Raw genomic sequence first — 14,632 nt, 5'->3', positions numbered from 1 at the left:
GCGCAGAACATTCCTTGGAAGTTAGGTAAACCACACACAAATTGCGAGCGATTTTTGAAGGGTCTATACACCCTCTCTGTAGTTACGGGACAGAAATATTTATTGCATTTGGCATGGAAGTTGCAGCCTGTGAGCACTGGGCAAAACACAGAAACGGGTGAGCACCGGAGCACCAGATAGCAAGCAAATTCTTTCTTTTCCTTTCCCAATAAATTATACACAAAGGTGAACAGCTGTCACACTGACATTTCAGATCTGAAATATAGTTAAGAGCAAGTTATAACTAAGGCAAAGAAAATGAATGTCAGAAAGTTTTGTTTTTTCAAATTTCAGATAAGCTCTTTAGCCCTAGGGTTGATCAGAGCTCGAGAGCTCTGTTTGGAGACTAACTTCTTACCAGAAAAACGTTTCTTTGTGTAGTATGTGTGTAAACACGCACAAGTAAGGGTATATGTATTTATATAAATAATATGGCACACCTTTAATTCATTGCCCAGGGTAATCAAAATACTAGTGGTCCTTCAGAGAAGCTTCTTCTTCCTGCATTAAGCAATAGCAATTAGCAAGAGGAGCCACCCGAGCAGCACGCCCCGCAAAGCGGCTCCACGACCTCAGCCCGCAGCCAGCAAGGCCCCCGACCTTCTCCAGAGCTTCCCGATGGGGACGTGACGGATACGTGGGTCCTCCATGGCAAAGTTACCTGCTGCCCTTCGTTACCACAGAGCGCCCAGGCACCAGGTTAATTCAGCTAACGATAACACCAAGGGAATGTAATCCTGTGACCCAGGACTGCTGAACATGCTGCCAGGCTGCAGGCGGCCGGGGAAGTCGGACAGGTGAAGCTACAGCAAAATGAAAACAAGCTCTAATTATCTCCAGCCTGCTAACGTATTTCTCATCACAGCCCAGCGACGCTCGTGAGAACTCGCAAAGTCTCAATCTTCTACCTTCGCATATGGCCGCAGCTAAGGACTCTGCACCGCAGCCATGAATACATATCGCAGTTGCTTCAAAAGGTAAAAATACTTCAATTAAGGGATGTCGGTCCATCCAAAGGCCAGCTGTCAGCAGCGCTTCTGAACCGGGCACAACGGAGTGTCTGGGTAAACGCTTTTCTTTCCACAGCCAATGCCATTTCTCTCATTTCCTCTCTCGGCAGAGCAGCTAAATATTTAACAAATTTAAGCATCTGATATTCTCAGGCAGAGAAGTTATGAGTCGCTCACAGCCACAAAAGCCAAGAGAACCAAGATCAGCCCCCAGAAGGCCTCGGCTATCAGATCGATACGGAGCAAAAAGGCAGGAGAGAGAGAAAAATCACGCACTAATTGGATTTAGCCTACAGCGTTTCTTCAGTGTTTCTCCGTTAAGTGTTCAAGTCGCTAAGAAAAAAAACCTAACGCACCTCGTGGGAAGTTTACTTTAACATCAATTCCACAAGCGCTGGAAATGGACACGCTTCACCCAGCCGCACGCAAAGAGGACGTATCTTCTGCTGCAAACCTGTTTTGTAATCAAAATCTTGATTGCTTCCTTTGTGGGGAGAGGGAAGGTGGATCAAGAAATACAAACATACACAGAAATTACGCAGCTATGGATTCCAGGTTTAAATATGAACCCACAGGGATTATATTCAGGGAACGAGGACCAGCTATAACATCCGCAGCCACTTTACGTGACAAAACAAGACACCTGCAGCTGCGTACTGCTTACTAAAACTTAAAACCGGCACCATTTATCTGCCTGCCAGCACATGTTTACACAGTAATGGGACCCCCCCAAAATTTATATTTAGAATCTGTGCTTTTATTTCACAGACTCCAAGGCGTGCCACGGCCTGTGCATCCTCTCCAGCATTTCAAATCTGACCAAGCACAGACGACACAAGAGACTGTGTTTTTTGGGGTAACGCTGGGAGAGGGACACAGGTTTATAGCGCAACTGCCAGGACGACAGACGTTTAATCTGTAAGGCCGGATGATGAAGACAGAATTTCCTCTGACCTACAGGGACAGCCCATTGCCAGTAAGTCAGGAACAGGAACGTTTAGCCAGGACTCTTAAGCCGGGAATAGGAGCATTTAGCCTCACTACGGGGAATAAACAAGACATTCAAAAGAACAGGGAGCGTTTCAGCTGCAACAGCAAAGTATTGAGCTAAACCACGTATCTCATTCGTTTCGCGTACAGTGCTGAGTATTCCTGTTGTTTATTTGTCCCTCTCTCCAGCCAAGTACCAAGAGTACAAAATACATTTGGGAGCAACAGGGGAAGAAAAGGCTTCGTTAGTCTATTAGGTCCCGAAGCACCGGCCCTGTGACAGCACCACAAGGTCGTGAGCTGACGTCCAGGCTTTGCAGACCAGCAACAGGCCTGTACCCCGGCCATACTTCTCCGGATCACACTCACCCATTTGCTCCACAATTTCAGGTGGAAAAACTCGAGAAGCAAAAGCTCGTCGGAAAATATCTGAGAATTCTTTGTCAAGACCCCCGATGCCCATTTTCTCAAAATTCCAGTCTGGGTTGATGATTGACTGGCGGTTCTCCTTGGTCTTTGATTTACCTGGGAAAAAAAAAAAAAAAAAAAAATCGTTTCAAACACACAGCCCAACAGAATGACAGCGAACAGAAGTACAAACACCAGAACGGTTCTGCCAGGTCAGACCCACGTCCCACCAATTCGACTTTTGGTTTCGAACATCAGCCTGGAGGACACACTACGACAAGGATACAAGCGCAGTCAGAGACTCGGCTTACTTGGGAAAATGTTTTCCCAGCTTTCCAACCATCCAGTTCAGGGATTTCTCAGGCCGAGTGTTGCTCTTATGGGTTTAAGAATCCACAGTAGATTTCTCTGCCACAAACGCACCTGACCCCCCTTGGACCCAGAGCACCCTACAGCACTCGGCCCAGCACGTCTGCTGCCACTGCACAGCCACGCGCCTCCGTCCCTCTGCCCGAGCCAGCTCCTGCCGCACTCCATAGAATCACAGACCGTGTTGGGTGGGAAGGGACCTCTAAAGGCCATCTCGTCCAACCCCCTGCAGTGAGCAGGGACATCTTCAACTAGATCAGGTCGCTCAGAGCCTCATCCAGCCTGGCCTTGAATGTCTCCAGGGATGGGGCCTCCACCCCCTCTCTGGGCAACCTGGGCCAGTGTCTCACCACCCTCACAGCCAAGAACTTCTTCCTAATGGCTGATCTGAACCTGCCCTGCTCTAGTTTAAACCCTTCCCCCTCGTCCCATGGCTCCCCTCCCTGATCCAGAGTCCCTCCCCAGCTTTCCTGGAGCCCCTTTAGGGACTGGAAGGGGCTCCAAGGTCTCCCCGGAGCCTTCTCTTCCCCAGGCTGAACCCCCCCAGCTCTCTCAGCTTGTCCCCACAGCAGAGGGGCTCCAGCCCTCGGATCATCTCCATGTCCCCCAGGTGTCATATCTGAAGAGACAGTAACGAGTATCAGTGTCCATTCTCTTCCAGGCTTCCTGGGGTGATGTTGGGCTTCTCCCGTATCCTCAGCCGTGCCCTTCCAGGCAGAGCAGCTCTCCCTCATCCTTCCTCCCTTTCACAGCAGCTGCTCCCTCGCACACCCCTGTTCTCCTCCCAGTACTCTCTGTTGCTATTACCTCCTTCAACAGACGGGCAGGCTAGAACCGCCGTTTGTTTGTATCTTAAACACAGGTACAAAATTATGCTCCGCTTCATTCCTATTCCTTTATTAATAATGTGTAAGAATTCTTAACAACCATGATTAATAATTCTTCACAGGGCTCAGGCTGCTACTCGGCAGGGGTCCAGCATTTCCTTGAAGCTGTCGTTCCTGGGATCTCAGCCCAAAACGCTGTTTCGACCAAAGTTAGAAGCGTTCTTCCTCCCACGCATCATTTTATATTCATTTATATCGAATTTCCTCAGCCATTTTATTTCTTAATCACCAAGTTCCCGAAGAGCAAGCTTCGTCTCCTCACTACTCCGTCTTTTTTCCAGTTTATTCAATAATTATAATGAAAAGCCAAGGCCCCCGCAGAGATTCATGCTGAACTCCACCGGCTATTTACTTCTACCCTTTCGTCACTCGTCTGCTCATCAAGGACCCTCTCTTCCACAGAGCTCTCTTTACTTCCCTTTTAAAGACGTTCCGATCAGGAACTTTGCTGCAAGAGCTCTGCAGCAGCAGCAGGCTCTGCCCGCCCTTGTCCCACTGCATTTTGACGGCCGTGATCAGCTCCCGCGGGAGGGGGAAGCAGGGCTGCCTTACGGAAGACAGGCTGACCCTGCCCAGCACATCGTCTCGAAAGAGGTACCCGCTAATTTGATTCTTTATTACCGTTTCTGTTGATTTTTTCCTGCACAAGTTTCAGGTTCAAAGACCTGCAGCTCTCCAGACGTTCTCCGGGATCCTTTTAAAACCAGACAGCACATTCGCCACCTCCAGTCCTCAGACACCAGAGCAATTTTAAGCAAGGTTACGCGGAACAATTAGGAGGTCAGCTAGTGCCTTTACATCTCAGAAGAATAAACGCCAGTCTTGGCAAACCACCCGGGTTCATTTTATCTGTCGGTTCCACAACCTTTTCTAGAGGTACTTCAAGCTCCGCCAGATCCCGCAGGCACAGGTTTTGCAGTCTCCATCAATGGCGTAACCGCTCTCCTTTCCCTTTTCTGGGCAAACCACACGAGTTTCAGTCTTACGGAGCTCCTTACTCCCTTTCCAGAGAAGCCTTAAAGTACGCAGGGCGTTCAGGAGGTAGGCAGTAAGCACCAACGCTCCCAGGAGAACGCTGCTGAGATGCTGTCAAACCCACGCAGCCTCACCTTAACTCTATCCGAGGGCATTTAGAGCCAAGCACTGACACTCTCACCAGTGAGATGGACGCTTCCAAATAGCTTTGCGCAACATCCCTTTGCCCAGCTACAGAGAAACCAACAGTAATACACAAACCCAGGGAGAAAGCAACGACTGAAGATTATCCTTCATTCATGCAGAAACTGGACGTCTTGTATTCTCTTACATTTACAGGATTGGCCCTGGGGACCACTAGCCCCCCAAAAAGCCAGCCCTGGCAAACTGCAATCATGCCTTTTGCCGATTCGCTCCGTAACCTCTTCTAGAGATACTTCAAGTTGAGTCGGGTGATGAGTTAGCATCTCGATGTCCAGTGAACACACTAAATAAAGGTTCTGCGCTAGCTGAACGAGACTGCTATTCATCTTGGCCTGAACACAGCTGGGATCAACACTTCAGTTCCAAGAGCAGCAAAAAAAATACCCAAACAAGAACATGTCCCTAACTGACAGGTGAGGGACAACATGGTAGAATATGTAAGACGCAGGACTAGCACACAGCGCCAGGCAGGGCAGCAGGGAGCAGCACATTCACCGATCCCGCTGCATTTCCCGTCTCCCCGCCCCACCATCGTCCTCAGAGCTGCCATCCCTCCGCATTTCCCGTCTCCCTGCCCCACCACCGCTCTCAGACCTGCCATCCCTCCGCATTTCCCATCTCCCTGCCCCACCACCGTCTTCAGACCTGCCATCCCTCCGCATTTCCCATCTCCCTGCCCCACCACCGTCTTCAGACCTGCCATCCCTCCGCATTTCCCGTCTCCCTGTCCCACCACCGTCCTCAGAGCTGCCATCCCTCTGCATTTCCCATCTCCCTGTCCCACCACCGCTCTCAGAGCTGCCATCCCTCCGCATTTCCCATCTCCCTGTCCCACCACCATCCTCAGACCTGACATCCCTCTGCATTTCCCATCTCCCTGTCCCACCACCGTCCTCAGACCTGCCATCCCGCTGCATTTCCCATCTCCCTGCCCCACCACTGCTCTCAGATCCGCCGGCTCAGCCAGGGCTGCTCCTCCTGCAGCGCTGAGCCTACACCCCCCCCTTCTGGCTGCATCCTGCAGATTGAATTGAAACATCATCCAGTAGTTTTATAACACACGATTTTATGCTAACTAGAAGAAATAGAATTGGCTTTTTTTTTTAATGATCACAATTTTTTCTATTGAAAAAAATAAAGGCCCTTTATTGAAGGCAGTGTGCAGTGACACTTACTTTAATCTCCTCTCTCAGAATTTAATTATTCACAACTTTACAACTCTCCAGAGACTAACAAAGCACATTAAGTAGCTCTACCTCAGATCAATGAGGAGATTAAATAAAGCACCAATCTGACAGAAGGAAATTGAGGCATAAGCAACTCTTTTGTCTTGTCTGCAGGTAATGAAATTGAGTCACAGTGGAAGATCCCTATTTCCAACCCATCCGCTCTCCCCCAGGACCCCTCTTCACCCCTCCGCGTGCCAGCAGGGAGAGCACAGGTCATCACGCAGCTCTGAATGTTAACCAGGTAAAATATCACTGCTTGCTCCAAAGCAATAAATTGCCTTTTGTTCATACTCACCTCAAGCTGGGTCCTATCAAAACACAGTAAAAACTAAACAGGCTGTAATCACATAATCACAGCTATGAACTAATTGCCCATGCAAATTTTATTCGGTGCTCTTAAAGCCTGTATCCTTGTTAATATGCTTAATTACAGTCAGCTCCAACTCAGCCCACGGACCTCTGCTGGGGTGCTTTTCGGTACAGAGGGCTGGCTGTACGTTCAGACAAAAACGTCCAGGTACGATGCGAGGCGTGTGGTCACACAACGGCCTCACGTCTCCCCATTTTTGGGGTGACGGCAGCACGGGAAGCAGACAACTACAGAACAAGAAGTCACAGCCTCGTGTCTGAGGGAAGACGTTTCAGGGCAGCGTCAAAACTCAGCCTCTGCCACGAGCTTCTGCAACGCCGAATGAGTTGAATTCTTCGTTCCCAAGTGGCTACTACCCTCATATGTTTTATTTCTGTACCAAATACTCAAATTACCGAGCGTTCACGGTCAAGCAGAGCTGTGCTTTGAAGCCTACCGCAAAAATAATGAGTATTAAAGCTCAACTGAGCACTCGACTGATGCTCATCTGAGCTGGCCAGGCTCACAGTGGCCTCCACCGGCCACTTCTTATCTGTGGAACAGCAGCAGCAAAAGCACCGGTTTTCTTAGCTTGTGGAAGAGGGAAAAAATAGGGAAGGAAAAGAAGAAAAAAGAAAAATAAGAGTGTCCGAGTCCAGGACTTGAATCACACCCAGAAAAGAAAGCCTAGAGCCGTATTACCAGCAAGGGAGGTATTTGCAACCGTAGGCTTGCGAAGCTTTGTCCACTTTGTAATGCTGGTGAGAAAGGAACAGCCAGGCTGACAGAGCGTGTATCTGTTCCGCAGGACACCCACCACGGTCCCAGGGCACAGGCACAACGGCAGGGAAGGGCCCTCACCACCCGCTTTGTGGTCCAGGTCCCCATCGCTCGAGCTGGTGGCTCTGTGGGAACACGCCAGACTCCTCCCCAGCCCTACACCAGTTCCTTTGTAAATGGATGTGTGGAGGACACGTCAATCATCCCCCAATTTCTTTGCTAGTAAACTCTGAAACTGTACGGAAAGATTTGTTTCCTTGAGGTTTTAGAAACTGTCTCTTTTTTAAAAAGTTCACAGTTTTGTTAATGATCTCGCTGTGCAAACCGTTAAACAGACAGACGGGATCAGCCCTCTGTGCTGTGTTTTGCAGCTGCCACCAGCTTCTGAAGAGCAGGACTTTCAGAAGCCAAGGAACCTGAAGTGCTCTTCAGAAGCCATCCTCTCTGCTTGAAGGAGAGGTCTCATTAGAGATGGGATTTTCCGAAGTTTTGCACTCGCTTCGAAATTTTGGCTACACAGTCAAAAAAGTTCTCAATTCCCTATTTCCCTGCTGCTGTAATTAAATTCAATTAAAGAGGTATTGGCTTGTTAGCGTCCCTGAAAAACATCACACTCTGATGTTTAAAGAGTTAAAATAGTTGCTGACTTTTGCTGAAGCTACTGTTCCACGGTGCCTTTCTAATCCCGGCCTAGGAGCCTGGAGCGCTGAGGATAACTTCTCCACACATCTAACCCCGTTTGCTGCTGTCGGACACTCACCTCTTCTCCTCCTAGCTCTGTGTCTGTGTATTTTAGACACACCGTGCTAACAGGCACGTAACAGAGACGCGCAGAACTGCTCCAGTACCTCACTCAGTTGCAGAGCTTCATACGGGGGGGGGGGACAGTAACTTTTACACAGCCCCTGTTTAGAAGCAGCAACGTCTGCTGGAGGGACAGTGTCCTCTCGGTGCGGTGGGTTTCAGAGACACCTGAGCATCTACAAACGGCTTTCTAAAGGGTGTGACAGGTTCCTAAGGGACCAAATCCAGTCATCTGCTGGTTTAAATGACACCTCGGAGACATTTTGAGATGCGGCTTTCAACAGATTAGGTCAAGGGATGTAACCAGCAAAACAAACTTTGAGACACACAAGTCTCGGAGGCCTGAAAAGCAGCAAACTTCCAAGCATTATTTATCTCTTTGGATACAGTGGGACTTACCGATCAGATTGAGGGAGGAGTTCTCAGCTTTTTCAAAGGCAACCTGACTGTTTCCAAGAACCAAACCAACCTCAATCTGCAAAAGGGAAGGAAACAAATAATTACATTAAGCTATTAGGCTCAACCACAGATTGCTCCTTCGGTATCTCTCCAAGCGCATCTCAGAGGGCAAGAAACAGCAGGAAAAGGTCCACTAGAAAAGTCATTGGAAGAACGCAAAATACCAACACCTCCTCTGAAACTATCATTGAATGCAGAAGCTCATCAGGTACAGTAAGTCAGCTTTTTAAAGCTATTTCTTTAATTCAAAACCAACTATTCTATTTCAGCAAGATCTAGCAAGTAAAGAAGAAAATAAAACCATGTTCTTTCTACAGAAGGAAGAAACATAAAAATCAAAACCGGACATATCTGGAAGACAAAAAGGCTCAAAAGAGGATTTTTCCATGAATTAGTACATAAAGACCAAAAGATATTCCTTGTACCTTCCCCAGCTGTGCACTTCAATGGGTGCAGCTCCAAGCTCCAGCCACACAAGCACAGGAGAGACTGCATTAAACTGAAAACAACGCTCCTTGTCTTCTCTGAGGCGAGAGACGCAGCCAAATGAAATAAATGTGCAACTTCTCCAAGTGCAAGTAACATAAATCCCTCCTTGCAGCAAGATCCGATCGGTACCCGAATCTCTCAACGCGAATTCCTGCCAGCCTACCTTCTGCTTTTTGCTTGCTCCAGACTCTCCTTTGAGAATGCTGGGGTCCATAGCTTCCATGTCCTTTACCAACAGGCCAAAAAGTTTGTCATTAAAGCTGAACACAAGCTGTGGAAGGAAAAAAAAACAAACAGAAGAGAATTTTAACTCATTAAAAAGCTAAAAGACTAAGCTTACCTTAAGACTAAGTTTACCACCCAACAAATGCCATGTAGTTTTTTACCCTGTAAAGGTCTGGTGGACTGGATGTGTCCTTTCCGCGTCCCACACTTCAGTGTAACAGATCAGAAGCAGCAGGACATGAAGTCAAATGGAACAATTCAAAGAAAAATTCTCTTTCCAAGAAAACTTTCTTTCCCCTCTCTTTTCTCCCTGGCTAAGTGTTCTGTATCACCTCTTGAAATCTTCCTCTCACTTTAAATACCAGCGCAAGGCAAGGAGAACAATTCAGCCCAAACCTTTTTGTTCTTTCGCGTTTCAGTTTTACAAGGATACCCCAAAACCAGCACCAATGAGAGACAGAATGAATATCAGAAGTAGCGTCGAGCCCACAGCACAGCGGGTTGTCTCTGCACAATTCCTCTCCTCCAAGATTACATTTGCAGCTGACTCAAGATTCAGACCCTGCAAGCCGCAAACTACTAGGAGACAGACCTCGCCCTGGCCTGAGAATGTGGCAAAGCAGAGGCCACCACTGATGTTGGCGGGGCAGACGCCCACCTGCTGCAGAGCTGAGGAGGCTCAGTTACAGGGACAGCAGCTTCCAGAAACCCCCAAGTCAAACGCTTCGTACCTATTTCACTGCTGGAGTCTGCAGAGTAGCGATAAACGTTCCAATACACTGCACTTGAAAGGTGCCACCGACAATGAATTAAAACTTGATCTTACACAGACGAAAGACAAAAGTTACTTCTCAAAAGACTCCAGGAGCTTACATCCGAGCAGGCCACAACAGAGAGAGAACCCAGCTCTCCCAAGCCCTGGGATTTTCCTCACAAAGATAGATTTCTTCGGACAAGGAAGAGGCAGATTTTAAACCACTCCCTCAGTGCGAGTCACGATGGTTCAACTTGTCCCAAAGAGACCACTGACACAACAAACGCTTTCTGCCTGTCAGCTGTCCTTCGGCGCAGAGCCAGCACCTTGGTGCTCTTCAGTATTTCACATCACTGTAGTACGAGCAAGAGCATGTGACTTAAGAACATTTTAGCTTTAAAAAAGAAACCAAACCCCGCACCTGCTGGCCTACTGAGAAGGCCTGGCTGTTGAACTGCTGGATGAATTCCGCAGCCATCTTGTCTGTGTCGTAGGGGTTGGAGTCGATGTTCTTCTTCTGCAGAAAATCTATCTCAATTGTCATTGTGCCAATGCACTGCTTAGCCTTGTCGAAAGTGTATAAGGAAACTGGTAAAAAAAAAAAAAAAGAGAAAGATCATATTTCAGAACAGCAAGATCTTCCCACAATATATTAAACCTCCTGTAACTTTGGCAATACGTGTTCTTCCATTCAGAATGAGTACTTAATAAAACTGAATATATTATTTCTGATAGAGACCCTTATTTCTCTTACATCCATGTTCTACTACAAGATCAAAAACCCAGCAAACGTATCTCCACTGCACCGAAAATCCCTGCATTTCTTTAAAATCTCTAATAGTATCCTTTAAAACAGCTCAAACACCATACGAGCTTTGGGGGCTGAGGACAGTGACAGCAACTTCACACGTGCTGTAGCTCCACGATAGCTGTACCTATATCTAAGGGTTTGGAGGACACGTCTTGAGAAAGCCCAAAAGCAAACATTGAGAGTGGTCTTGCCCAAAAAAGCAGTGACAAGAGGTCATCACTTGTTTTCTGCAGCAAGAGACTGACCAGTTCTTCTCCAGACTGGGTGGCAGAAAGTTGGATTACCTGCACATTCAGGCTCAGTGATTTAATCTCTCAGGCTTCTACAGCCCAGAATGAAGCATCGCCCACCCTTCCTCTCTGACACAGGGAAATAGCCCCGACCCCAAGGTGCACGTGGGCCCGTCCCGACGTGCCCTGGGCTACCTTCAGTAATACAGAATCAACTGAATAGCACTTGAAAGGTGGCAGAAAGCAGAGTGGCACAGAAGGTACTTCACGGTCACTGTCAACCGCCCCTACACCCCACAGGTATAGCAAGGGGCCACTTAGGGCTGCTGCTGCTGGAGGAAAGAGGACAGAAAGGAAAGAATACGGTCCACGAGATACTGCCTCAGCACAACTGCTCAAAGGACAGGATCTCACAAAGCAGATAGCCCTAATAATTCCCAAGCCGGACTGCAAAGGAGAGAAGCGGATGTGCCTGCAGAAGACTGAGGAACATCAGAGGTTTGCTTTGAGGCTAGAGAAGGAAGTCTCATCCGACACAGAGGTCACAGCTAAGGATGAAGCAGGAGGTGAATACGGGAAACGTACTTCACCCATAACCTCCTATTTCCTATCGAGCCTCTCGGCAGCAGAATGGTTCCAGAACAAACCTGCAGACTCCCGGGAAGATGCGACGTCTAAACAAGCACGCAGCATGCTATGTGACACAGGATTCGCTCCAGTTCAGGGAATAAAGAGAGCCTGTCTCCTGCGTAAGTTGTTACCAGACAACACGTGGGTCACCACAGCATGCGCATTTAACGTCCTTCCTGGTATAAGAATAGGCCACCTGGAACTGAGCTGTCAAAGGAAGATCTTGCGGGAAATCAGGATAAAGAAGGAACACTAAGCCAATTCCTGAACTGAGGCACATCTACTGTATCAACTAGCTCTTTCAGAAAGGGAATGGCCGCAGGGTTATCACAAGTCAGGGCTAATGAAGGAGGGACTTTGGTCCTGCGAGGGCACAACAGGAGTTCTTCTTACCTTACAGGCCACTTCAGGGCAGCCATTTCCCTTTACCTGCCTATCCCAGGGCTTTGTCAAACAAAAGCTTCCAGAGACAGTATCGGTCCCTGGTCACATCACAGAACCGAGGTGTCAACTGAATACGAGTAGCCCTTGCACCAAGGACTGAATGCTGGGGACGAGAGGAGGAGGAGAAGAGTAAAACACCGCTGGGGACACAGTCCAGTGAGCAACACACAGCACCAGCTTCAAAAGCCTGCAACGTCCTAGGAACAGGGGGCAGCTGAGGAGGGCGCAGCGACCTCCCGGAGCCGAGGGTGCAGCTGAAGCAGGCAGCCCCCGGCTCCAGGTTCGCATCTCCAGCGGTAACACGGGCGCTGAGGAAGCTGAACCACGCTGAAGGCAAGACAACACCGTGTCCACTCACAGCACTCAGCCGTTCCCCAAACTCACAGGATTCACTCACCGGGAAAGCCTCCACCATTGCATTAGGGGCTCGACGGCACTCGGCTCCACTGGGCCACTAAGCAGTGGACTGCATTTAAAACTGACATTTAAATCATAGTTTTCACGTTATTAAGGGAACAAGACAAAGAGAGCGCCCTGGTAAATCACTCGGTTTATGAATACTTCTCCCTGCCTGTAGAGTAGCGTTACAAATCCTTTGCATTCAGCGGGGAGTCAGATGACATTGAGTCATTCTGCATAAAATTACTGCATGATTTTTCTTAATCCATGTTCCCACGTAGTCGGTAAGTTTATAGCAAGGTCTAGCACAAGTGCAATCGCAAATCTGCTCTAACAGCTAATCATGCTGAATATTAGTGGGTTTTGCCCCAAATAACTCTAGTGCTAAAAAGCGTTTACCTGTAAGCCAGCTGGCACATGATCAGCAACCAAACAAGGGTGAGAAACAATTTATAGGTCTCCCCCCCTCATTATAGGTTATCGTGCAGTTTAAAAAACCAAACAAAATCAGCTAGCAAAAAGAAATGGCTTCCAAGCAAGATCTGTGAGGCACCCGGTTGTGCAGAGGGGCACAGACCCACTTTGTCACGACAGAGAGATCCACAAAGGCCTCAGACTTCACACGCGAGTACCGATCCACGCCCGGGGACCTGCTGAGACCGGGCAAACAAATGGCCAAGGAGCGAGGTCCCCTCACAGCACCTCACATCCACAGCGGCACTGCTTCTCCCTCTAGGTCCTCCCCACTTTTTGACACAGGATGGAGTCATCAGCTCTGCCCACAACCCTCAGACGCGAGGAGAATTCCCTGGAATCACGGTGAACACCTCAAACGGCAAAACTTAACGCAGTCTGCTCCGCCTCAACGACCGTCAGCCAGCCAGCCATCAGAGCAGGCTTCATCACAGCAGCCTTCCCAAAGAACAGGATGAGACAGCTGCCCCCGGAGCACACAGGTAATCCCTGGTGGCCAGAAGAACAGACGTGATCCATTACCTGGATCTGCTCTTGCGAAGAACACGGAGACCCTCCTGTAACAAGCTGCTGCCAGGAGTTTGCTCAATACTCCAGAAGCTACAGAGAGATTAAACAGCAGCATCTCTAACCGACAGAGACGCCAATCGTTCACAAACCAGAGGTGACAGTGACAGCCAGCATGAATAAGTGAAAGACAGAGCGTGCAAGCTGAGAGATGCAAGTCATTCTCCTCTTTCAACATTGGCAAAGGCTCGTCAGGCTCAATTAAGTCTTGAAATTGGAATACAAATCTTCAATTTGCAGAAACTCGAGATGGCAACCCTTTCTCTTCATCGCACTGCAGAATATTCTAGTCAGTTATTGGGGAAAACATCGGTGCTACTCACAAAGCTCATCGCTCCAGCTCTCCAGAGCACACTGCTGGGCTTTGGCAACTCTCGGCACTAAAACGTCCCCATTCTCGATACTCAAATTTAGATGCCAAGAATACCCTCAACGGCAAGAGCTGTTTTCTGTTAGCTGGGAAGTGTTCTCCAAAGCCATGAGAACAGAGTATCCAGGACACGTTAAATGTCCACACCTGCACGTGGACACGGATGTCCCGCACACAGCTATGCTGACAGACAAGCAGAGCTCTGAAGGTAACAGTCAGAACAGTCCTCCAGGTTTTGAAAACATTAAGAGACAGAAAGCCTGCAGACAGGAGAGCAACTCCCTTTCACTAATGAGGGCCTCACATTACCTGAAGAAGGGCTGAAGATCTGAAATTTTCAAATTCGGTTTCACTTCAGTAGGGAAACACGGACTTCGGCTTTTATAAACATTTGTGGGGATCACACTGCCACCTGACTTACCGTCTATTTCTTGTCCGATGGAAAGTCCAGCCCATTTTCTCTGTAAAAACAAGACAAAGCCGTCAGAAAGCCTGTCCTTCAGTAGAACAAATGCTCACTCAAAGCCAGCACCTTCAGAAACGCAGCTCCCCTGTGAGAGCCTTCAGCAGCAGCAAAAAACGGCACAATGGGATCTTACAAAGACTCCCAAATTAAAAGGAAACAAATCAAAAACACGGAATCGTTTCTATTACTAATTCTATTTTCTGACCTCAGGAGGTTGTTCTGCCCAACCTCCTTCATGCCACTGCTCGCCCCCCCGCCGTCACAGAGGCA

General features: G+C 48.5%; 1 protein-coding gene across 2 annotated transcripts in view; it reads right to left on the bottom strand.

Moving 5' to 3' along the window:
* Positions 1–14,632, bottom strand: part of NSF (N-ethylmaleimide sensitive factor, vesicle fusing ATPase) — an 86,288-nt gene that overhangs the window by 48,869 nt on the left and 22,787 nt on the right. For both annotated transcript variants that reach the window (XM_063354940.1, XM_063354939.1), the window contains exons 4-8: positions 14,318–14,357; positions 10,393–10,559; positions 9,156–9,263; positions 8,444–8,519; positions 2,409–2,564 (exon numbers count right to left, since the gene is read on the bottom strand). In XM_063354940.1, the coding sequence (XP_063211010.1) occupies positions 2,409–2,564; positions 8,444–8,519; positions 9,156–9,263; positions 10,393–10,559; positions 14,318–14,357 (547 nt within the window). The remainder of the gene's footprint in view (positions 1–2,408; positions 2,565–8,443; positions 8,520–9,155; positions 9,264–10,392; positions 10,560–14,317; positions 14,358–14,632) is intronic.

Source organism: Chroicocephalus ridibundus, chromosome 17 (assembly GCF_963924245.1).
Source record: "Chroicocephalus ridibundus chromosome 17, bChrRid1.1, whole genome shotgun sequence".
NCBI classification, from domain to species: Eukaryota; Metazoa; Chordata; class Aves; order Charadriiformes; family Laridae; genus Chroicocephalus; species Chroicocephalus ridibundus.
This window is presented reverse-complemented; position numbering and strand designations above follow the sequence as displayed.